This window comes from Misgurnus anguillicaudatus, chromosome 20 (assembly GCF_027580225.2).
Source record: "Misgurnus anguillicaudatus chromosome 20, ASM2758022v2, whole genome shotgun sequence".
NCBI lineage: Eukaryota > Metazoa > Chordata > Actinopteri > Cypriniformes > Cobitidae > Misgurnus > Misgurnus anguillicaudatus.
Window position 1 is genome coordinate 32,402,223 of NC_073356.2, and position 26,076 is coordinate 32,428,298.

Consider the following 26,076-nt stretch of genomic DNA (forward strand, 5'->3'; position numbering starts at 1 on the left):
CATAGCAGAGCTTAAGGTAATACTTTAGCATTTAAGGGTAAATACTTATTGACAGCCTTAAGGTTCACTTAAGGGTTTTTCTTGCAACCCATTTTTTATTAATGGCACCCTTAACCTTATATTTAAGGGATTTCTTAGCTTAAGGACTTTCATGCAACCGGGCACTGACCCTCAGTTCTGTCTTGTCCCATATCTGTCACCCCATAACCTTACTCGCAGTTGCTATTGTAACACGGTCTCACACCCATGGCGTCAATATTTGACGACACTTGACCATGCGTCAATATGTTGACGCGGAGGGTATACCTTTCGCGTCATTTTTTGACGAACTGGGGACTTCAATACTATTAGGTACGCGAAATTAAACAGTTGTCGCCTGGCATTGGGGTTAGGGAAAGGTTTGGGTAGGGATGTCATTATGTAAATCTAACCCTTAACCGACGCGAAAATGGTAGAAAATGGTAAGAAAATAGGAAAAATAATGCAACGGACTTAATAGTATTGAAGTCCCCAGTTCGTCAAAAAATGACGCGAAAGGTATACCCTCCGCGTCAACATATTGACGCATGGTCAAGTGTCGTCAAATATTGAAGCCATGGGGTGAGACTATTTTTATCCCAGGAGGGGAGGACTCTGTCATATATGCATTCATTATCATATCTGATAACATGTTAGTGTGAACTCTTTAAATTAAAAAAACTGAAGATAGAATTTGATAGCATTATTTATTTATTTAAAAATACATTTAAACAGATTGTGATTTTATTATATAAAATTGTGACTTCTGGCCTATGGAAGGTATTTTTGGTCTTTTTAAAATTAATTAACTAAATGATAAAATAAAAAATGTAATCGCTAAATATGTCCCAAATTTAAAAATTACATGCTAAAATAAAAATTTAAACATTAAATTAAATAATTTCATTTTCAACGTGATGAAGCATCATTCTGGCCAAATTGAAAAATAAAATAAAATTGATGATTTGACATTTCATTTTCCATATAATCTTGAGGCAAGACAGCCAATATTTAAATAAAAAGGCAAATCTGTAAATACATTTTTTAAAAGGCTTTTTATTCATGCCCAAGTATTTTTATTTTATCAAATGTGGGACATATTTTGCAATTTTAATTTTTAATTTTATGATTTAATCAATTAATTATAAAAAAGACCAAAATACCTTCCATACTGGCCATGATAATTGTGTAGTTAAAAATCTGATATCAAGAAAGTCCCAATACAGATCAATGTATTATATTTATCTATTTACCATTTGGCACTTTTCTCCAAAGCAACAGTGCATGACAAAGTATACATTTTATCTGTATGTGTTCATAAACCCAAAACCTTTTGCACCACCAATGCAATTATCTACCACTGAGTTAGAGGAACACTACATAACACTAAAGACACAACATAAAAGTAAACAACAATAGAAATCAAATGTTAAATGGCATATAATACACATATATGTATAGATATGAGAAAATATGAGTAATAAACTCAACATGGATTTGCAGCATGTTTGAGTAAAAAAGGGGACTATTTTCGGGCAGTGCGTAATATCATTGCGCCTCCTGCAGCCATGTTATGGAAGCAAAGTCTTTGATTATTACGCCAGTTTGAGAGTATACTGTAGGTCCTAGCCATATCGGCCTAGAAAATTGCAACTTTTAATTTTCTGCCGGTCTTAGTACACAATGTAATTGTAGAAGAGTCAAGTTTTAAATAGGAAAAATATCGAAAGTCTTTGGTTATTTTTTAGCGCGATGTAATGGTCTAATCAAATTAAATGGATATTATAAGCTATGCTAAAAGTGGTACTGCCAGACCCGGAGATCAGCTGAATGAATTCCAAAATAGTAAAAATCAAATGTTTAACTCTAGGGGAGTTGGAAAATGTTAAAAAAAGTGTGTGTGTGGGGGGGGTCCCTTTAAGAACTACCTATAAAATATACAAACAATCTGCATGAAGTATACATGACGTAAAAACACAGATCTAAACATTGTGTTAGTTGTGTATGATATATTGAAGTTACATTACTTATCTTGAATGATTGAAAATCTATATGTAAAATAAACAAAACAAAATCATGTTTATGTTGAATTTCGAAGAGGTTCATCGGTAATTTCTATGCAGGCTGTGAAATAAAAGAAAAAAAAATTGTAAGAAACTGTAAGCAAACAAAATGGCATACTGTAAGAACTTATAAAACAATACTTACTATTGCCCTTCACATAGCCTGTAAATATAAAAAATAAATAAAAACTGTGGTAATAGTAATTACAACTAACACATTACTTTTAAACAATTACCAGTAATATTTATAAAACTGAATTCACCTGCTGAAATTAGGCTTTTAACCGGTGTGGTCTTTCCCCACACCAGCCCCTTTTTAGCGGCAAAGACAGCAAGAGCCACCGCACAGCCAACAACGATTGCAATAGTGATGAACACCAAACATTTCACAATGATGCTGTCAGAAGCTGCAATCAATCAGCATAATATATTTAAGCAATATCACTCAAGTAGGAGTGTGATATAGCTTTATTAGTGCTATCATATAGAGCTATATCACACGACTGAGAGAGCGATATTGCTTTTAAAATACAGTTCGACGGCACAAGTTTGAAAAAACGAAAACTAGAAAACAACAACGGAGTGTCTTTAAAAGCCTCTTTTGTGAGAAACTTCTTGCTTCCAATACAGACTAGAAGCTCAGAATGACAGGTAACCCTTTTAGTGGTTTGTTTTCAATGTCGGAACCATAGACTGTAAAATAATATGAATGTGGTGCCATATTAGGTTTGTGAAGAGCTTTTTTGAAGCCAATATGGGTGGAGCCTGTCATGGCCATCTTGGCTATGCATCACCATGAATCACTCGGATAAAACGAAAATGAGTAAAGAGGTGGGACGTGGACGTGGGTGAAGCTGAGCCAGTGGCCTTACCAGTGCCAGACCTCCTGTATAATAATTTCAAGATGCGTTTTTGCTACCTTTCAAGGGCAATTCGGAAAGAGGATGCATGTAAACACTTCAGATAAAGAGAGAATGATTGTTTTCATTGCACTATTTGCCAACTCAAAAGTTTACAAATCAATAGCTCTGATCTTCCAACGGAATAGGGCATGTGCAACTGAATGTGTGATACCATTCAGGCCCGGATTGGCCATAGGGAGAACCGGGAGGATTCCCGGTGGGCCGATCTGTTTTTTGCCCACAAGGGCCGGTGTTGTCATGTCACTGGGATGAAGGTAGGTTGCTGTCCCTAGGCTGCCAGCACTCACAGCAGCCCCATTCGCGTAGTTGCGGGTGGGAGATGTCCCCGCCGCTTTATGCCCAAGTTGATTGTGTCCCTAGTCCCGACCACTTATTGGAAGAATTCTTGCATTAGGGTTCATTAAGATCTAAAACGCATGGAAAAAGCAGGACGTGCCACTTTACAACGCACTTACTTGTGAACACCAGTTTTGTTTCAGACGCGTCTATATTTGAGTGCGCTCGCCGGCCACGTGTCTATATTTGAGAGTGCGCATGCCGGCCGCGCCTCTATGTAAGGAATAATTGACGACGGGCCATTGAATTATAAGAAAATAATGCACACCAAGGTGGTAATGCAGCATGACGCGAAGCGGAGTGCCGTTACACCACAGGTGTGCATTATTTTCAAATATTTCAAAGGACCGGAGTCAATTATTCCGCTTACACGGTTACCACAAACATTGCTCTGGTGGCTATTTTTAAGACATTTGAAAAATTAGGTGTGCGGTTTACAGAAAAATAATCAACACCCATAGATCATTTCTCAGCCAATCAGAATGCAGCATTCAACAGACCCGTGGTATAAAATTAAAATAAACTTGAGCGTGTCTTGATACGAACAACCTCTAAAAGGAAAGGCTTTACAAATCATATTTTTTTATCCAAGTCATAGATGTAACAATGAATCCTATAAGAGTAGTCATTATTCATTGTTTATTGCAAGAGGAACAAAAATCTATTTGATGCAAAACTCATCAGTTTATTGGAAAACAAAGTATGTTCAAAAGTATGTTTCATGATGTTTTCTTTTTTTAACACAATGTAGGCCTATACCTTAGCCTACGTTATTTGGCAATAGACATGATCTAAGTACTAAAAAAAAAGATACCAATTTTGTGCATTTGTTTCCAATGCATACTTGATAAATCTTGCTTGTGTATTGTAGATCAGAGGTTTCCAAACCTTATCAGGTAATCTCAAGACCCACCATTTTTTTTTAGAAACAGAAATATAGGGGAAAACACCAACACATTTGTTTCCTTTAGTTTCTGTGTTTACTTGAGTAATATTAAAATGTCTTATGGTAGGGCTGCATGATTATGGCAAAATTATAATTGTTTAGGCTACTGCATTTGCATTGAATAGAAAATTATATATTTGAAAAATACAATGAATTGCAAGGCTGCAGAGAACGTCTCGGTTACATATGTAACCCTCGTTCCCTGAAGGAAGGGAACGGAGACGTCACGTCGTGACCGACGAATTGGGAACCGCTTCGCGGGTGACCTATCTGCTTCGAGAAACCTTTAAAACGCCAATGAACTTGGCATGCAGATAATTGCATCTGCCGGCGCCGCCCCGCCGCACAGCTATTTAATGAGCGGCAGGTGCAGTTATCAAATCAGCTATTTTTTGCTGAGAAAGCTGGCCAGAAAGAAAAAATTGTCCGGCCGATATCAGCAGTGGAACAGCAAACTGTGGCGACGGGACGTGACGTCTCCGTTCCCTTCCTTCAGGGAACGAGGGTTACATATGTAACCGAGACGTTCCCTTTCAGTCGGTCACTACGACGTCACGTCGTGACCGACGAATTGGGAATCCCTACCAAAGCGCCACTGAAGCTGACCCTTCCAGTGCCTGCGTAAACTCTCCGACTCTCCTCTTTAAGGGAACGGAAATGGGGTTGAAGCAGAGGCCGGTCACTACTTGTTCCTTAACCCACGATAGTGACTAGGCGAACTGGGAAGCGAACTCGTCAGGCGGGACTAAGATCGCTGCGGAAGAAAAACCCTCTAGGGGTCTACCACTAAGGTGATGGATAAAAAGACACGAGGTCTATAAAAAAAACACTCTCTTAGCAACACTAGAGAGGCGCGGAACGAACTCCGCTAAGGGAAACGTGGTAAATCACAAACTTTCCACGGAAATACTCACAAAGAAACCACTAGGGGGCGCAATGTGGGCGCTAGCCTCACCCAGATAGTCAAGAATACATCCAGTGAGAGGCTGGCAGCCGATGCTCCGCAACATCGGCCGCCAAGCGGTGGAAAAAGACAAAAAACATTTTTTGTAAAGTTTTTGCCATAATGGCCTTCCATACTGGTGCGGTTTCTGCGCAGCCAAAAAGAAAGGCTCCAAGCCGACACAGGAGCCGTTCCTCGATGTTCTCACTGATCTGATGAGAGAACTCGAGAGGATACCGGCTCAACACGAACACTGTAGAATCTAGTGAACGTATTAGGTGTCGCCCAGCCAGCAGCTCTACAAATATCTGAAAGCGAGGAACCACGAGCCAAAGCCCAAGATGAAGCCACGCTTCTGGTTGAATGGGCTCTCAAACCAAAAGGGCAGGGAATGCCCTGTTTCTCATAAGCCAGGGCGATTGTGTCTACAATCCAGTGAGACATCCTCTGTTTAGTGACAGCTCTCCCTTTCTGCTGACCACCGTAACAGACAAAGAGCTGCTCTGAGGTCCGAAAGCTTTGAGTGCGATTCACATACACACGTAGTGCACGTACAGGACATAACAAAGCCATAGCTGGGTCTGCCTCTTCCAAAGGCAGAGCTTGTAAGTTCACCACTTGATCCCTAAAGGGAGTGGTGGGAACTTTAGGCACGTAGCCCGGCCGGGGTCTCAGTGTAACGCTGGATTCAGCCGGCCCGAACTGAAGGCACGAATCGTTGACCGAGAATGCATGAAGATCCCCTATCCTCTTAATAGAAGCCAGTGCGAGGAGCATCAAAGTCTTCATAGTGAGAAACTTGACACTCACCGTCTGCAGAGGCTCGAACGGGCAGTCCCTGAGAGCGTTCAGCACCATGGACAGGTCCCAAGGAGGAATAGAGGGAGGACGCGAAGGATTGAGCCTCCGTGCACCTCTTAAAAACCTAATGACCAGATCGTGCTGACCCACAGATCTACCGTCTATGGGTGCGTGATGCGCGGATATTGCCGCGATATCTACTTTAATAGTAGACGGTGACAGCCTCTTCTCCAAGCGGTGCTGGAGATATGAAAGCACAATATTGATCGGGCATTCTCGGGGGTCCTCTCGTTGAGAAGTACACCAAACAACAAACAGGTTCCATTTCAGCGTATACGCCTGTCTCGTAGACGGCGCTCGCGCTGCAGCGATGGTGTTAGATACCGCCGGGGGTAAATCACCTACAACCTCCGCGCCCCGTCCAGAGACCACACATGGAGGTTCCACAGATCGGGACGGGGGTGCCATAATGTGCCCCCTTCTTGAGACAGAAGGTCCCTCCTCAGGGGAATCCTCCAGGGAGGGGCTGTCGCGAGGAGAGTGAGCTCTGGAAACCAACTCCTGGTGGCCCAATATGGAGCAACTAAAAGAATTTTCTCCTCGTCCTCCCTGACTTTGCACAATGTCTGTGCAATGAGGCGCACTGGGGGAAATGCGTATTTGCGAAGACCTCTCGGCCAGCTGTGCGCCAATGCATCCACGCCGAGTGATCCCTCGTTCAGTGAATAAAATAGGTGACAGTGGGTTGTTTCTGGAGATGCAAACAGATCTATCTGCGCTCTGCCGAAACGTCTCCAAATCAGCTGGACCGATTGAGGGTGGAGTCGCCATTCGCCGGGGCGCGCTGCTCGGGAAAGCGCGTCTGCCGCTACGTTGAGCGACCCCGGGATGTGAATGGCACGAAGAGACCTCAGATTCTTCTGACTCCAAAAGAGGAGATGGCGGGCGAGATGCGACATGTGACGAGAGCGCACTCCGCCTTGGCGATTGATATACGCAACAGTCGCAATGTTGTCTGTGCGAACTAATACATCTTTGCCTCTCAACTCGCTGCTGAAGCGGACGAGCGCAAGATATACAGCCCACAGTTCTCGGCAATTTATGTGCCAATGCAGCTGGGGTGATGTCCATACTCCTGAAGCTGCAAGCTCGCCATACGTGGCACCCCACCCCGTGTTGGAGGCATCTGTGCATACTATTGCATGTCTGGAGACCTGTCTCAGTGGCACCCCCGCCCTGAGAAACGCTGGGTCTGACCACGGGGTGAAAGTGAGACGGCATTTCGGTGTGATCGTGACACGGTGAAAGCCGGTTAGCCACGCTCTCCTCGGGACTCGGTCGTGAAGCCAATGCTGAAGCGGTCTCATATGCAGCAAACCGAGTGGCGTTACAGCCGCGGCTGCAGCCATATGCCCCAGTAATTTCTGAAATTGTTTCAGAGGGACCGCAGTCTTGCCCGAAAACGTATTCAAGCAAGCCAGAATCGACTGAACGCGCGCCTCCGTGAGGCGTGCTGTAAGATTGACCGAATCCAATTCCATGCCGAGAAAAGAGATCTTCTGTGTCGGGCACAGTTTGCTCTTCTCTCGGTTGACCTGAAGACCGAGACGGGCGAGGTGTTTGAGCACCCGATCTAGATGAGTGCAAAGCATTTGACGCGACTGTGCTATAATGAGCCAATCGTCGAGATATGCCAAGATGCGAACACCGCTCTCTCTGAGAGTTTTTAAAGCACCCTCTGCCACTTTTGTGAAGACGCGGGGAGAGAGAGAGAGCCCGAACGGTAAGACTTTGTACTGATATGCTTTTCCCTCGAACGCAAAGCGGAGAAACGGCCTGTGCCGGGGAAGGATTGAAACATGAAAGTACGCGTCCTTCAGGTCGATGGCTGCAAACCAATCCTGTGGGCGAATGCATTGAAATATGGTTTTCTGCGTAAGCATTTTGAACGGCATCTTGTGAAGTGCTCGATTCAGAACGCGCAGATCCAGGATCGGTCGCAACCCGCCGCTTTTCTTGGGTACAATAAAGTAAGGGCTGTAAAACCCTGACCTCATCTCGGCTGGAGGAACCGGCTGAATCGCGTCTTTCGCCAATAAGACAGCAATTTCTGCACGTAGTACGTGCGCATCGGCGGGTTTCACTATAGTGAAACGGATGCCCGTAAATTTGGGAGGTCGCCGGGCGAATTGTATCGCATAACCAAGACGGATCGTGCGTAAAAGCCAGCGCGACGGACTGGGAAGTTGTTGCCAAGCTTCCAGATACCGGGCGAGGGGAATTAACGGCACAATCGTAGTACCCGCGGCGAGCGGAACGGCGGTGCTCGATGACGCGCTCTCTTGGGCTGCGTTGACATGTGTATTGTGAGAATGAGCACTCACCTGACTCCGCTGATGGATGGCTGCGCGGGGAAGACTCTGATGAAGATATCTCGGTGCGCTTAACACATCCTTTGGCGAGAGAGAAGGGGGAGAACGTAGGGTTATGAGCCCATCCGTCACACCCGACTGCCTCTGATGACCTGGAGGAGGAAGAGGAATTCGCTCTTTTTGTGGTTTTGTGGGTGCCGGCTGAAAAGCCGGCGGAACAGAAATTAAAGAAAACCAAAGATTCCCCACCCGGTCCTCCTCCGGGGGGGGGAGTGGTGCGTTCACCATCTCCCGAAGAGCGATCCCCTCCACCTCCAGGTCGCCCATCTCAGGGCCGCTTAGATTTTCGCTTTCCACCAGGCTTAGCGGGCTGAGCGGGCGGGGCGGGCTGCTGACGGCCGGTTCCTCGCTTTCTTGGACGGCCCCGATGAGGAACGGAGGCGGCCGCCGCTGCAGGACGCCCTCGGCGAGGGGCAGACTGAGGTGCCGACGTCGACGGGGCAGGTGCTGGTCTCTTCCGACGCGGCATGATGTTAGCCAGAGCCTCAGTCTGCTTCTGGGTGGCGGAGACCTGTTGTGCGAAGTCTTCCACCGCCTCGCCGAACAGGCCGGCCTGGGACACCGGGGCGTTTAGAAGCCGAGTTTTATCGGCATCCCGCATGTCCGCAAGGCACAGCCAGAGGTGGCGCTCCTGGACCACCAAGGTGGACATAGCACGACCGACGGCCTGTGCGGTGGTCTTGGTCGCACGTAGCGCCAGATCCGTAGCCGCACGCAGGTCTTTAAAGACCGCCGAATCGTGACCTCCCTCGTGCAGGTCCTTCAGAGCCTTAGCCTGATGAACCTGCAACAAAGCCATGGCATGTATGGCAGAGGCCGCCTCCCCACAAGCCTGATATGCAGACTCCGTCAAAGCTGACGAATGCCTGCAGGCCTGTGAGGGAAGGGTAGGACGGTCCTTCCAGTAGGAGACGCCGGCAGGACACAACTGCATCGCTACCGAGCGCTCCACTGTCGGGATACCGGCATACCCTTTAGCGGCCCCCCCCATCGAGGGAGGTGAGGGGTGATGGCTGATGCGGACGGTTCCGGGAGGAAAACGGGGTTTTCCACGTCCGAGTCAGCTCATCATGCACCTCGGGAAAGAAAGGTACCGGTGGGGAAGACTGTGAAGCCCGTGCAGCCCCAAAGTACCAATCGTCTAGGCGGGACGGTACGGGAGGGGGAGGAGCTCTCCACTCCAACCCGACCGTCTCCGCGGCCCGAGCGAGCATGGCCGTCATCTCCGGGTCGAGATCGGGAACCGCAACCCTTCCCGAAGGAGGGAGAGGCTCGGGATCCACGTCCGAAAGTGACGGCCCCCCCTCCGATGTTACGACAGACACCGAATCCTCGGGAGGTCCGACAGAGGTAGAAAGCGACGCAGAACGCGCGCTCTCCGTCTCCATCGGAACCTCAGATGGTTGCGGATCCGGTGGCTGAGGGCCGCTGGACGAACCAGCTTGCCGATTCAGCACCGTGAGGCGGAGGTCGTCTCTCCGTAGCTTCACAGCCGCCTTCTTAGCGGTGATCAGCAACGGAGGGCGGCGTTCCCGGAGAAACGCCACACGACCCCGCAGATCCGCAAGAGTCAGGCTCTCGCAAGCGGAGCATGTCCCTCCCATGAAAGCCGCTTCAGCATGCTGGAGACCCAGACATGAGAGACAGCGATCATGTCCATCGCGAGGACCCATGTATTTGCCGCATCCAGAAGTCGAACACGGACGAAAAGACATCTTTAAAAAGACGCTTTAACGCCCGTGAGCAGTGAACGGCTGTCTTTAAAAAGACGCAAGTTCAGCTGCAGCTCTTTTAGGGGAAATCACTCTTTTAGCTGTGTAGTTGATGAAGCACACAGGGAGGAGAACGCACACACTCAAATAAAAGAGAGTGAAAAGAAAGAGGTGGAAAACACTCGCGAGCCTCGCTGTGGTGCCTTCGCCCAACCAACTGACACGCAGAGATCTATTTCACAGGATCAGAGCAGCTTCTCGTGAGCAGTGTTTGTCTGCCAGCTTTCGAAGCTAAAAAGCTGATTTGATAACTGCACCTGCCGCTCATTAAATAGCTGTGCGGCGGGGCGGCGCCGGCAGATGCAATTATCTGCATGCCAAGTTCATTGGCGTTTTAAAGGTTTCTCGAAGCAGATAGGTCACCCGCGAAGCGGTTCCCAATTCGTCGGTCACGACGTGACGTCGTAGTGACCGACTGAAAGGGAACAGTGCACTACTGCAGACTTATACTTCTGAGGGTTTCATGATATTATTTTAATAATCAGTCGTGAACTAAAGTGGGCCGGTCTAAGGCATAAAACTCCAGGGCTGAAAAAGAGTCCCACTCCGGCCCTGTTACCATTCACTCTGTTGGCAGCTTTTTCCAATCATAGATAAATGTGAGTGACCTGAAGTTCCAGTTTACGCCTTCCTCATTTTGTTTTTAGAGTGTTAAATGATGTCTGTGCACATAAAAGATCTGTAAAGTTGCAAAAACTTTAAAATCCAAAGAGATCTTTTTAAAAGTGAAGCCTCATCCAAGCCTACCTAAAACAGCTTGTTCAACACGTCCATGCAGTTAGACGTCATACTGGTTTGAACATTTTAATAACACCGCCCTAATGTACACCCAATGATAGAGGGTGTAACTTTTAATCACAGTGTAGTATAGAGGGCATGCACGTGATGTCACCTTCGGCGAAAGTGACTTTGGTTATGCCCACTGAGTGGCAAAAAGTCTAAGCAAAAGCATTAGCATAACGTGGAAGACTCGTCTAAAATGGAAAAAGTAGTTGTTGTGTGACCGACTGTGCTAACAGACTGCAAAAAAAAAACACTCAAAGACGTAAATCAGCAGCAGTAGCCATATGTCAGGTATGTAAAATTTTGGGATAAAAAATCCTATAGAAATACAACAATGAATACTCTTATTCTGTGTAATTGTAAAGTTTTGTCAGTAAGCCTTCATTAAAAAACATCCATTATGCCTTGGGTTCTACAAAGGTGGGATGGTTTAATAGTGTTTGGCAAGACAAACATATATGTAAGGAAAAGCAATGTCTGGCCATATGACAATGTCCACAGACTACTGGTTGTTTGGCAAGTTGTCAACTAAATTCAATTTAAGCTGATAATAGTCAGTTTTACTGGTGTTTTCACCGCAGCTGCTATGAAAACTAGCCATTTTGTTGAATGTTTTGCCACTCAACATGGCGAGTTCTGGGGTGGTCACGCGAAAAAGTGACGTTGTTGCATACCCTCTATAGTACTGTAGGTAAGGGCCTGTCCCAATATTCACACTATGCCCTAAGGTCTTACTCTAAGGTCTTGCACTGAACTTTAGAAAATTAAAAAGTCAGCTTGTCGGATCCTCACAAAAGAAAGTGGATTCCGTCAATAGTGATGGGGAATGTGAATTGTCTGACTAAAAAGTTGGACGAGCTGGCTGCCCTTGTAAGGAGGATGTTCAGGGAGTTCAGTTTTTTGCCTCTCAAACCTGGCTGACCAAGAAAAGCCCAAACGCTAATGTGGATCTACCGGAATTTACTAAGAGCGGACCGGTATTGTAGACGCCGTGGAACAAGCAAAGGAGTCGTACTGTTTATTAACAATAGATGGTGCAATCAGGGGCATGTTACTGTGAAGGAGATCATGTGCAATACATGATTAAGAAGCTGAAGAAAAATCCATGGCAGACGGATGTAGTTCAGAACAAAAGAGAGTTTCAAAGCCACCCAGTTGTTGTTTATGATTTATCTACACACTTGTGCCATCGAACTGTTGTAAAAACACAATATTGCTTTCGTAGTTGCGTGATATGGCTCTAGTAGTATGGCTGTGATTGCCTCTGGCACAAGGCCACTCTAGCCTAATCACACATGTGCTGATAAAGCTATATTCTACTCAAGCGATATTGCTTTTCCTTCTAAAAAAAAACAATAGACACATCACAAAAATTATATTGGTTTTATTGGGAATTTTATTGATTCTAAAGGAATATGGCCCAAAACACACTACAGTGTATTGGTCTTTGTTGGTCTTTAATGGTATGTATTGGTTCTATGTATTGGTTCTAATGGAATATGGCCCAAAACACACTTTTAACACAGTTTAGTGGTTTTAATGGTAAATGCTAATGGTTCCTATTGGTATTTTAATGGAAACCATTAGAATTTTCTGTAATGGTTTTATTGTTTTTTTTTCAGCAGGGTTATTAATAGGGGATGCACCGATAGGATTTTTTTTGGACCGATACCGATTTAAACAGACAACTTCTGGCCGATACCGATGCCCATATTAAACACTTGCATACAATACTATACAGTTGGTCTATTAGCTAGTTTATTTCTGCATCAAATTATTTTGACTGAACATGGATTGGATCTAATTAACATTCAACTGACCAACATAATAAGAGAGGCACAAATTAAGCTAAAACAAATATATTAAGACAGCATGACAACCTTCAAAGGTGGTTTTTGCTATTCAGCATTTATTTTATTAACAACATTAACTCATTTTTTACATATAATGGATTTCTTTATCCAGTTAATTAATAAACAATCGGTATCGGCCTTTCTCGTGCTATTGTTGATATGCCGATGGTTTCAAATTCATCAAAAATCGGCCGATAAATATCGCCGACCGATACATTGGTGCATCACTAGTTATTAACTGATATTTTTAGACGGCCATAAAATTGTGATGACTTACAGAAAATCTACTTCAAACATTAACATAACCAGCTCAATACTGATTTCAGAAAGTAATATTGTGACAAATAACACAATATTTACTAGTTTAGCATTGTGTTTTATAGTCTTCAGTTATACATTTTTGTAAGATACAGATGGTGTAACAACTCTTTACTCACACATACCCGAGTTAGACTTGATGTTGTTTTCATTCAGAAGAACAACAATCTCTTTCTCTGCTCCCACATGTTGAACGACACATCTGTAGACATCTGGATGCTTCTTCCACTCCTCAGTATTTACTGAGAGGCTGATGCTCTTCTGGAATGATCCATCTTCATTAGGTAAAGTTGAACTGACATCCACATCCTCATAAAGCTCCTCATGATTTTTCATCCAAGTCATTGTGATGTCTTTGGGATAACCTGTAGCATGACAGATAACTGGAGACGAGGAGTTTTTCTGCAGTAGAGAGATCAAAGGTGGAACTAAAGAGAGATTTAGTGAGAAAGAGTGAAGTGAAGAAGAGGATTAGAAGGAAAAACATATTTGTAGGCTAACGCTATTCAAATATATTACCAAACAATTGTTTAAATTATATTATACAGTATTTATATTACACTAATGTAGTAACAAAAACAATGTGCACAGTATTGGCTGACAATTTTAGGTAATTCCTGGGATTCCTGGGTGTTAGTCCCTCAGAGTTTTTAAAGTTGTGGTTAACCAAAATAAGATGTTAAAAGCTTTTCCCAATACGTTGATATCAATTATATTGTTTAATAATAATTCTTGAATTCAGAATATATTTATCATATCCATGGGCATCAGAACCATTATACTGTATGTGGGTGTTTTAAATTTGACATTAGGAAGTTTTTCCTGAATTTTGTCAACACGGCTCGCTGTCAACAGTCTCCCTTCATTCAGAATTAGCTAAAATAATGCGACAGCAAAGTAAAAAAAAGTTACAGGCACTGTCATAATATTTCTGTCCTCATCACGGCACTAAATAATGAAATGCGTCTATATGTGTTTATCGTTTAATGTAAATAAATTTAAACAGTGGAGAGTTTATGTGAGTTCATCATTTGTGCTGTGCATTGGGCTATGTGTGAAATCATAGAGCACTATTCACGCCAAGTGATCTTTGGATAAGGGCGTTTCATTTAAACAAATTTCAAAACATGTTTATTATTATGTTTTCATGGGTTTTTTGTGTTTAGCTGTTTTTTGGTTATGAAGGTTTAAATAAAAAACAACTGCAGTTTGATTGATATTAATTGAAATTCACAATAAAAATTTTTTTTTTTGAAAAATTAAAAAATTTTTATCATCTCGTTTTCGAACTAAACTCTTCATAGTGCTTTACCACTAGTAGGCACTCATGCAATGTAAGCAATGATGCACATCCAAATCTACGAGAATAAGGGAAGTATGCAATGGAAGGGAATAAAAGTTAAGCCTTAAGGTATTTGGCCAGTCACAACGCATTTGGTCAGCTGGCCAATCAGAGCACACTGCGCTTTTTAGAACGATAAGCTTTGTAAAAGTTGAAACCTTTTAGAAAGACTGGTACGAGAGGTGCTACAATAATGTATGGTATGTGATAAACAGTATACTTTTTATAAATTATAAACCACATTGACACATTTTATTATACCAAACTAAACACAACATAATGTTTGGATTTAAAAACCATCATATGACCCCTTTAAACAAAAGATTTCACTTCTGTATGTATATATTATTACTGCCTGCTAAGTCCTCATGAATTTTAAAGCAACTTTAATGATCTTCATACCTTTTCTCTCCATATTGTCGTTGGCATAGTTGAAATGCTGCTTCAAATACTGAGTACATTTAATCTCCATATTTGTTTTCAAATGTTTTGTCTGAACTTCATTAGCATCCAAAATCTTCTTGAAGTTGGCAGCAAGAGGATTCGCAGGAATCCAGTTAAGCTTCTCCATATCAAAGCTGTCGAAGTCTTCTCCATCATAACCAATCTGCAAATATCCTCTATTGGTGCCATCATCCTCCAGCTCACAGCCATACAGTAACTGAAGGGTGTGAACATCTGAGAAAACAACAACAAATGTAACTAGATGAGGTAAAAGTTTGTGAACAACTTTTATGTTGGCTTGAGAAAGCCTAGTCTAAAAAACTAAATGGTATAAAGCTGAAATGTAGATAGATTGATAAGAAAGAAGAGAAAGAAAGAAAGAAAGAAAGAAGAGAAAGAAGATAAAAAGAGATAAAGAAGATAAAAAAGAAAGAAAGATGTGTTGTGTTGCGTTTCTGTGTTTGTACATATATGTTTGCGTGTGTGTGTGCTTGCATGTGTTTGCTTGTGCCTGTATGTTTGTACCTCTTTGTGTGTGTTGTGTATGCTTATATGTGTGTTTGTGCATGTCTGTGTCATTTTTTTTATTATTTCAAAGCAGCTTTACATTAATAGATGCAGGAGAACACAGAAAATTTTTTGACAACATAATCAGCAGAATACAGTGGCTAAGATTAAACCGTATAGTGAGCATAGTAATAATGTAATGTATAGAAGAGGTTGCTAAGTTAAGGCAATGTCAGCTGAAAGAAACCCCTAGGAGAAAAACTTCCCAACTTTTATTAGTCAGGAGGAATAACATAGCTGATTCTATAGAGCAGTGTTACTCATTGCGCGGCTCTGAGCCCTTATGTGGCTCAGCAAGCTTTTTATTTGTGCACTGCATACGCAAAATATAAGAATGCTTAGCATTAAGGAAATCCATTTTGTTGCCATTAAAAATTCAGTCTGGCATTTTTCCTATTTTTCGCCATCTCTGTTCGAAATCTGCAATTGGAGCTAATCGCAGAATTATCAACTTTACGTGGGTTGTACATTGGCACGAAACAGCGCGGATGAACACAAGTATTGATGAGAACATGTCAATCACCGCGTCGCTGTGGATACTGTCATACGCAATCACAGAGTACAGTATACTTTCTGAAAGTATAACCAACATAAGAATTTAATCGAAAAATGTCATCTTAACAAGTAACATCCACTTTTGTTCTGACCAACTAAGTGGGAAAAATCATTGCAGTAAATCACCCTGAGGTCCAAAAACTAGTTTTGACGTGTTTTCTCCTCATCAAAGCAGAATCAACTTAAAGGTGCTCTAAGCGAATTGACGCGTTTTAGACCATAAAACATTTTTTGTTACATACAGCAAACATCTCCTCACTATCTGCTTGCTGCCTGTCCGCTGATCAAACTGTAAAAAAACGCGATCTCTGTAGACAGCCCAGGCTTCACAAACGGCAATAACAACACAGTGGCCAAACCTAGCACAACGAAACATAACAAAGTGTTCCAGCCAATAAACGACAAAAAGGATTTGGGGGTGGGGGTTGGGCGCATTCATGATAGCACGGAAGGGAGGGGGAGGAGTTAGCTACGCTCCGTCTGTTTGAAAACAAATCAAACGTCAACCAAAACTATCGTCTCGCAAATTCGCTTAGAATGCCTTTAAAATACATCATTAATAATCATACACTTACGTGTTTTAGATCATTTGAAATTGTGAAGTGTCTTCTTTTATTTGTGTACATTCACAATAACAACAGATCTTTGTGTTTTTGTCAAATAAAGAAAATAAACAGGGTGCACATTCAGACATTTCTGTCTCCGCCAGCTGTCTCTCAAAACACGTTACAAAAATCTGTTGAAACTCCGCAAATACTCATCACACAAACATGATACATACATCTAAAGAAAGCCTGAAATGTCTTACTTTTAAACAAACTAATTATAATCAAAAACAAATATTGTCTATTTATATAATAAATTAGAGAGAGGTACTGATCCGAGGCTTAGTTTGTTCATTTTGGTGAAGAGGGTTCTACAGTTTTTTGGAGGGGTTGGTGAAGATGGTGGAGAGGTATGCAGATTTGGCAGCAATGAGGGCATCTTTGTAGGCGGTAAGATGGAGTTTATAGGCTTCGTTGTGGACTGTGAGAAGTTGTTTTATCATCAGACATTCCAGTTGGCGGCCATTTTGTTTAATTTTCCGGAGTGCAGGCGTGTACCAGGGAGAAGGGGTGCTAAAAGTGATTTTTTTTTTTTACCGGGGCTAGAGTGTTGAGGGCGGTAGACAAGATGGAGTTAAAGTGGTTAGTGAGATCATCAGGTGAGGTAAGGGTTAAGTCAAGGTGAAGAGTGGTGGAGAGCAGATCAGAGAGATGGGGGGAACGATTGACTTAAGATTGCGGAAGGTGATTTCTCTGGAGAGGCGGGAGCGTGGGGTTGGAGAAGGGATGGTGAATCGTATCAGTTTATGATCAGACAGGGGGAAGGGGGATGGATGGAGGTTGAACACTAGTTTGTTTGAAGAACACACTAGGTCAAGGATATGTCCTTTTTCATGGGTGGAGAATTAGACATATTGGGTGAGAGTAAAATTGTCCAGTCCTTACTTGAAGTCCTTGGTGAATTCTGATGAGACCTTGCAGGTGGGGGAGTCTATGTGGATGTTTAAGGCACCGAGTAGCAACAGACATGAAGAGAAGGATGAGGCTAGGGTGAGGAGTTCCGTTAAATCAGAGAAAAAGGAGGCATTTGGTTCAGGTGGCCAGTAAATAAGAACAACTGTCAAGGAGAAAACAGTTTGGAAGGCAACAGATTCGAAAGATGATACTGAGGGGAGAGTGAGTTCTGAGATCCGTAATTTCTGATTGTAAATAACGACAAGGCCACCTCCAAGACGGGAGGGCCGTGGTTTACTGATGTAGTTGTAGCTAGGGGGTGATGCTTGGTTGAGGGTGAAAAAATCTTTGGGTTGATGCCAGGTTTCAGTGAGCAGAAGGAAATCCAAAGTGTTGTCGAGGATTCATTTACAGAGAACTGGGGCTTTGTTGTTGGGTGATCGGGTATTGAGAAGGGCAAAGTTAGCATGATGAGAGGGTGGTTGGGTGTGGACAGGCTGTAGGGATATAAGGTTGACCCGGTAAATGTATATATATAAGTGTATATCTTGTGTTTAAGTGATAGTGTTTTGTTTAAGTGATAGTGTTTTGTTTAAGTGATAGTGTTTTGTTTAAGTGATAGTGTTTTGTTTAAGTGATAGTGTTTTGTTTAAGTGATAGTGTTTTGTTTAAGTGATAGTGTTTTGTTTAAGTGATAGTGTTTTGTAGTGATGGGCCGAGCGAGGCTTCGTGAAACACTGAAACAGTTAAATTAATTGTGCCGTATTGTTTCGAGGCTTCGAGACATCAATCTGAAACTGCCTCCACGGTGACACCTAGTGGTCATTTGCATGTCTTTACATGAAGCAGCCTTGGCAAGCTTTTAGATGAGCGCCGACAAATTTGATCTCACATGTTGTTTGATTGACACAAGTGATTGAATGGGAGAGTGGATAGTGTTCTTTACTCTCATGCAAAGATATTAGGATATTAGGATATTACCCAGCAAATGCATGCGCTACGTCATCATAATAAAATATATATTTTTTGTTGTTGTTTTAACATCTGTTTGACAACTACACGAGCTTTTAGGCTCACAATTGTCGATAACTATAGGCTATTCGGGTCTATTTAATAAAAAAAAAATGGAATAGAGATATACCAAATAAATAATAAGATATATACAATTTATCAAGCCACAATATGCCACATTGTTTACATATAAAGATCTTTATTCAAATATATAAATTGTTCTGTGTTGATTGACTCAGCCAGCTTCTTTTTTACATATAATTTCTCCAGCCTTCAAAAACATTCTCACACAAGGGACACTTGTTGCTGACATGCATTTTTTTTGTAAGTAGCCTAACAGTTACATACAAATGAGGAAAAATTACTTTTCAGTAATTGAAAGTATTTGATCTTGGCAAAAACGCATCTATGATGTATTGTCAGCTTTGTGTCCTGTCAGTTTAAGATTCAACGCAGATTCGACAGGTACGCCACCTTTCGAAACACTTGTGAAATGCACCGCTTCGTTTAGCCATTGTCACGTGAATTTGGTGTTTTGAATCACTTCATCACGTGACATATGGGTGTTTCAAATCACATTTCGGAGTAGTGTTTCGAAACATCTACGCTTCGGGATCTCGACACAGTGTCGAAACGTCAGTTTCGCGGCAGCCATCCCTAGTGATTTGTTTAAGTGATAGTCTTTTGTTTAAGTGATAGTCTTTTGTTTAAGTGATAGTGTTTTGTGTAGTCTTGTTAGATTTGTGTTTGCCTTGTTCTGTTTGCCCCGTCGTGGGTTTTGTTTTCCTGTTTTTTTTACCCTGTTTTGTTTATAAAGTCCTGTGTTGTCTATCCACGTCCGCGCTTGGGTTCTTTCTTGTTCCGAATCCTGACAAATATCTTGTTTAGTCAAGAATGAAAACATGATAAAAAATGTGAGGTATGTTTGTTTATAGCATTTTTACCTGCAAATATACAATCTTCTTATTTACATTATTATTTCAAACTTTTTGCATCATAAGAAATGCTAAAAGCACTCTAACAAACACAGGCCTAAAGTTGAATAGTTTAAATTACAGTATAAGTGGTCATTGGTTGTATGCATGTTTGTTGGTTGCATTGTGTCAACATACCTGACATGGAATGGTTGAATAGTTTCATTATATTGGGCATGTAGTTTTTATATCGATTATAGAAAAATATGCCATTCTCGTACGTTCTGTTCCACTTATCTTCTCCTTTTTGTTTAATCCACTCTGTCTTTGGCACAGACTTCATTGTTATGCTGTCAAAGTATGTAACCTGTTGATCATCGATCTTTGCAACCCCTGTGACCTTTAGGATGTTAGGGTCTCCAGTCACACCGGCATAGAAGTGGAAAAGAGAGTGTGTTCCTGTGGACAGACATATTGAAAATAGGTAAGACAGAATATAATTGAAAAAATATAGGTGAAAGCAGCAATGCCATCCATTTGCAGTGCTAGAACTGTGTGCACCTGACGAACTTGCACCAGGGGTGATGCCAGAAATGTTTGAGTTAGTGGGCCTTTATAAAACAGGGTGGACTGTAAGCCTGTTACCTGATGCCGCGCAGCACAACATTTCAAAAGGAAAAATGATAAAACAAATTATGAATAACCAACTGTGACTCACATATCTACCAGGTGGGGCATGTCCTACCAAAATATTTAATGTTTTTGCTCAGATTCTTCTTCTTCTCCGAAATGAATCGCATTTTTGAAGGCCTAAACTTGCTCAAACTCATGAAACTTTGCACACATGTCACAAGCACCGAAAATTTACATGTGGTATAGGAGTTAGAAGTGGGTGTGTAGAAATAACTCAATAGCGCCACCTGCAAAATTTCAAGAGAACAGCCCTCCCGCTACGAAAAACGTACAGATATGAAATTGGGTAGGGTCATCTATCACATCCAAGACCTACAAAAAAGTCCCTTGGAACCAAGCTCTGAAACCCACAGGAAGTCGACCATTTTGAATTTTCTCTGCGATTTCTGTGCAAATTTTGGCATTTCCAAGGCTTCATACTTTAAAGAATTCCTCCTAGAGATTTAATCAGATAATCATCATATTTGGTCTGTGTCATCTAAAGCAGGGGTCTTCAACGTTTTTTGGGTCGGGGACCCCTTAGATGAAAGAGGCATGGAGCAGGGACACCCTGATACCAAATGTGTAAAACTGATATTTAAGTAATCAGTGAGGTACAAGGGGCTGCCTTTTTGTATTAGGCACAACGCAAAGTGGAGTAAAGTACAACTATTGACCAATCAGAATCAAGGACTGGAACTGTTTTATAAATAGAAACAAACCATATCGTCACACAGCCATATATTAAGACAGTACATTGACACTATTATGCTGTTGTTGTGCATGCATAATTTTTTTGGTAAAGTAGATTTAGTTTTTATATGAATATTATTTTATTATATTATTTTAAGGTATTTGCAGTGTAATAGATTTTCATTTTACTGTGAATTTACCTGAACCTGGGCTTTCAGTTTATAAAGATGATTGATCATGGTGAATGACACAAAGACTCTATTCTGGTGGGGATAGAGGTTGTGTTACTTTATAATTTTGAGGTTTGTTGTCTTTCTCGTGTATCATCATCATCATGAGTTTGAGTAACGCAGGTTTATTTTCTGCATAGCTTCATATCAGACTCAGGAGAACAACATGCATTGAGTCCGCGCGCATCTCTTTGGGGCAACTTTTTGAGAGGCGGATTTCAACCTGACTACACTCTAAAAAAACAAACGGTGCTATATAGCACCAAAACTGTTGATTTGAATCGTAACCATAGAAGAACCATTTTTAGTGCCATATAGCACCGGTGAAGCACCTGTGTAGCACCTGTGTAGAACCTGTGTAGGGGCCATATAGCACCACTATAGCACCACATATGGTTCTACATAGCACTATATGGTTGTACACAGGTGCTTCACTGGTGCTTCACCGGTGCTGTGTGGCACTTGGAGCGGTTCTTCTGTGATTGCGAGCAAGGAACCACTTTTGGTGCTGTATAGCACCGTTTGTTTTTAGAGTGTATGAATCTTGCACAAAGCACCATCACGGTGCGCGTTTCATACATTTTTAAATGCGAGCGATAGTTTTGTCAAAGTTTATAATGCAGACGCGGTGTGTAGTCATTTGCCTGTTGAGTTAGCGCTTTAAATCTGAACAGCGTGAAACAGCGTCCAAGTTCAGAAATATAACTTAGATGAGACAATGTCGCACTGATTCTAAAATAACTTTCTGAAAGAAAGACACACATGCCTATAAGATTTACCTGTTTTATGATGCCTTTTTTGTCGCTACTGCTGCTTTCTAAGTGTACATTCCCTTACGAAAATTAACCATGGTTTTATTGTGGTAAAAGTGTAGTAACCATGGTTTTTTGGTCAATTGATTACACTAACCATGGTTTAACTATGGTTTTTGAAAATCATGGTTGTCAAAACCATGGTTATTTTGTGATAACCATGGTTTTACTACAGTAACCATGGTATTTTGGTCTTAACTGTAGTAAAACCATGGTTCATTTTCGTAAGGGTTAATAATCTTCAGATATTTTATTTTGGTCCGCTTGCTAAACTGAATGCGCGCCTTCGCGGTCACGCACGTGCACAACTTAAAGGGGACATGTAACGTTTTTTGTACATATATTTTACGTTTTTAGCAAAAAATAGCTTGTGGTCAAACATCATTTGGCGGACCCCCTGCAGTTCCGTCGCGGACCCCCGGTTGAAGACCCATGATCTAAAGGCCTTTGCGATGTTAAATTGCGAAGATGTTGACTTTTTGATGGAGGGTGTGTCCGTGGTGGCCTGACAAATTTCGGCGTCTTCGCCATGAATCAGAAAGTTGTTCTAACTCAGGTATACAATGTGCAATCTGACCTACGCTTCACATGATTAATAAGCGTCCTGGCCTGAACACATCAACATGGAATTATTCACAGTCATAGCGCCACCTGCTGGCAGCAGGAAATATCAGGTTTTACATTGTGATTTACTGCTCATAGAAATTTTATTAGATCATCATTTTATTTGGTCAGACAGATCTTAAGGACTTTGCAATGATAAATTGACAAAATATGCATAATATTCCAGATCTGTTCGGTGAGAAGTTGTGTTTATAGATTAGACACATTAGAAAACAAATGTAAAAATATGGTACATATTTTCACTTTTTTTCTAACAGTGAAGAAAGGAGCATCTGTTTGTGAAAAGTAGGCCTATATTATAGTTTATATGAAGTTTGGTAATGCTAGTCACTAAAAAAAATGAAGACCACCAACCTTATAATTCAGATCAATGTTGTTTTTAACAGAAAACTGTTAACTGGATCTGGATCTGAAGAATATTCATGTGTCCAACGTTTTTGTGGTGTTTATGCAAACTAACAATACAATGATTTTTATGTTGATGGTCGTTTATTTTATAAGTCCTGGTATGCGTGATATATGCAACACACAAAACAATGTTTTCAATCAATCATAGTGATGTGCTTTTTGGCATTAATAATTAATTTTGTTATAGGAAATGTCAAATTAAAGTGGGTTATTATTATGCGGATGATACTAAGATGAAGCCCTAAAGTTGCTTTTGATGCTATTTTTATCTTATGTGATCCTTTTCTAACAGTACAAAACCATTTTTAAACATGTTTATGTGTACACCCAATGACATACAGCATCTGTTATGTAAACCAACGCAACAAAAAAAATCATTATCAACAACCTAAACCCATTTTCAGTACTAACAGCAAACGCAAGCGCCACGTTGCATGATTTTTGTTTATGTTGGTGAAAATGTATAACTTGAAATATTAGGCTACTGTCGGATCGGTTCAAAGTTTGATCTTTTCCAACAACAATTAACGTTAGGCTACTGTAGCCTACAACGGAAACGCCCCGTTAGCCCTATAAATTCCAGCCTGATGTTTAAACCAACGCAATGATATTAAACATTTAAATTAAGTATCTAAACCCATTTACAGAACTTACCAGCAAACGCAAGACGAATCCCAACGAGCAGAAGTGCTACAGATAGCATGATGTTTGTTTATGTTTGAGGATACTGTATTAATCTGAAATATAAGTCTACTGTCGGAGAGGTACAAAGTTTTGTTTAGTCCCCAAACAGTACTGTATCGGCCGTAAACGCCCCGTTGGCTTTCAAATTCCAACCAATAGATTACAGGACCAAACGCAACATCACCAGTAACTACAAAAAGCTTCTAAAAACTGCAAGACGACCCCCTTAATTAAGTGGCCTTTAGTGTTTTTCAGCACTTTTCCTTATTTGCTACATTATTCCTATATCGGACACTTTGATCTTCTTAGATTATGTCTGAAGAAACAGCTATGAATGAACGGATTCCTAGTATCAGTTTCATCCTTTCTATAAGAACACCGAAAGCTTAGCGAATATGAAACTGAAAGTGACATTTGCATTTAATCTAACATTTATTCAAATGTTTTATGAAGTCTATTTTCTGTTTGACAATATATGTAAGATAAGGTATTCGTGTGAATGCATAATTAACCAAACCCTACACATAACTTGCTTTGACAAGGGGGATAATTAGGCTACAGTTCATACATTAATATATATATATATATATATATATATATATATATATATATATATATATATATATATATATATATATATATATATATATATATATATATATATATATATATACACAGTAGTTCTGTACACTGTGTTTCTGTATAACTGTTCAGGGATCGCGTTCTCTTTAAATGTTTAGAATGCGTGATGACGCATGACGCTGATGAGCGCCTTTTGGAGTTCCTTCTGTTGTTTACCTTTTAAATAAATGACACACGCATTCGTGTGTTCAAAGTGAGAAGTTGTCTCTTGCAAATTCCACAATATAATATATAAAGTATATAAAATTGGATGTGAAATGTTAAAATCCACACAGCTGTAAAGGCAACTGACGCGCAGTTTCTCGGGTAATATTTTAGACACACGTCATGTAATCTGCAGAACTTCAACTGATAAGACATCACAGATCAACTAGGTGCATTTTATTATTTTATTTTATTTACGCAAACTATTGATTAAACTTAAATAGTTAAATAATGCTTTGTTGACCGTACTTTACATATAGGTATGTACACGAATATCTACAAAAAGGGGTCCCAGAAAAAAATATTAAATTTGACTTGTTAATAAAGAAATGCTGGGAGCAGTGATTTCCCTTTCAAAAACAGCAGAGGGCGCAGTTTCTCAAACATAGGGATGAGATCAACGATTGCAGCACCTACATATAAAGTTTATGCTTTTAAATTCAATACAGTACAGTACAGTACAGTATGTACAGCATTTTATTGTGCTTTTAATTGTTTTCAGTCCATTAAAAATGAATAATTCAAAATGAGCTATTTAACTCTTGTTGATTTTTGAGAAGGCCATCTTGACCTTTTTTGATCAGTGATCCTATAACTGACCTTTAAAAATTAAAATTCTTGCAACTTAACACCCCTATAATCATCTGTCAGGATCTCAGCTCCATCTTGTAGCATTTCGAATAATTTATAAAGAAATAAATATAACATTGCATGTATTTTTAATCAACTCTACAATGTGATAAATTGTCTCTTTATTGGCACTGACACTATTAAGGAACTGGGTTTGTGTGACGCTGCAGCTCGTCCGGCATTATAATTTAAAATAATTAATTTAATCTTTAATGTTATACCCAAGATCAATGTATGATCAAAATCTTAAATCTGAGACAATTATTACATTGACCTAATGTAATTTGTATTAAAATCAAACATCACCTCAGATAAATGTAATTTAATTATGTGGCAAATATCCACATAAAATAATTACATTAGTATAGTTGTATGTTTGTTGGATGCAATTAAACTCTTTCTGCTGAATTTATCAACAATGACATTGAACAAATGTGATTGTCCTCAAACTTGGCTTTATAACATTGACATAATGTGAATTTCTATGAAAACAAACATATTTTTATTATATTTTCATTCAAATCAAGTGAGTTATGAGTGAAAAGCAAACAATGAGATCTTGTGTTGCCTTTAGAAACAGTTAATGTCATGTGAACGGTCCTACAAGGAGTCATTTCTTTTTAGATTCTGAGTTCCAGAAATCAAAATAATATCTAAAGTGACCATTGGCAGCAGAAAGGCAGATCTATATTCAAGAACTTTCTGTTTACAGTCCTGAGTCACCTTCAAGATTCATTTCAATATAATGTTATAATGTTTGAAGTTACAATACATGAGCTGATATCTTTGATAAAGGTGAGGAATGTATGTGCCAGAAAGACAAAATAAAAAAGTGAAACTTTTTTATTTACTTGTACTGCTGTAAGATATTGGGCACTGAGGCTGTCGGTCACTACTTAATTACATCTCTTATTGTGTTCCAGAGGAGATTGAATATTTGTTTAACTAAAAACGTTT

General features: G+C 40.8%; 1 protein-coding gene and 1 long non-coding RNA gene across 2 annotated transcripts in view; both read right to left on the reverse strand.

Moving 5' to 3' along the window:
* Positions 1-708: 708 nt before the first annotated feature.
* On the reverse strand, positions 709-20,187 carry LOC141349163 (major histocompatibility complex class I-related gene protein-like). The gene is made up of 6 exons (XM_073858149.1): positions 20,166-20,187; positions 19,719-19,979; positions 14,890-15,208; positions 13,314-13,639; positions 2,227-2,244; positions 709-2,142 (listed from the first exon to the last, which is right to left on the reverse strand). Exons 1-6 carry the CDS (start codon positions 20,185-20,187, stop codon positions 2,099-2,101), a joined length of 990 nt encoding a protein of 329 aa, XP_073714250.1. The 3' UTR covers positions 709-2,098.
* The window catches only part of LOC141351529 (uncharacterized), a 107,595-nt gene continuing 82,227 nt past the window's right edge, over positions 709-26,076 (reverse strand). The window contains exon 2 of the long non-coding RNA XR_012359800.1: positions 709-2,000. This is a non-coding gene — a long non-coding RNA (uncharacterized lncRNA). The remainder of the gene's footprint in view (positions 2,001-26,076) is intronic.

What these genes read in the sequence shown, in the direction of transcription:
- LOC141349163 (XM_073858149.1), bottom strand. Translation starts at nt 20,187, where the DNA reads ATGTTGTGCTGCGCGGCATCAG. An exon ending in GTTGTGCTGCGCGGCATCAG is followed by an intron (nt 19,980 to 20,165) that starts GTAACAGGCTTA and finishes GTCTGTCCACAG; the next exon opens with GAACACACTCTCTTTTCCAC. An exon ending in ATTCAACCATTCCATGTCAG is followed by an intron (nt 15,209 to 19,718) that starts GTATGTTGACAC and finishes TTGTTTTCTCAG; the next exon opens with ATGTTCACACCCTTCAGTTA.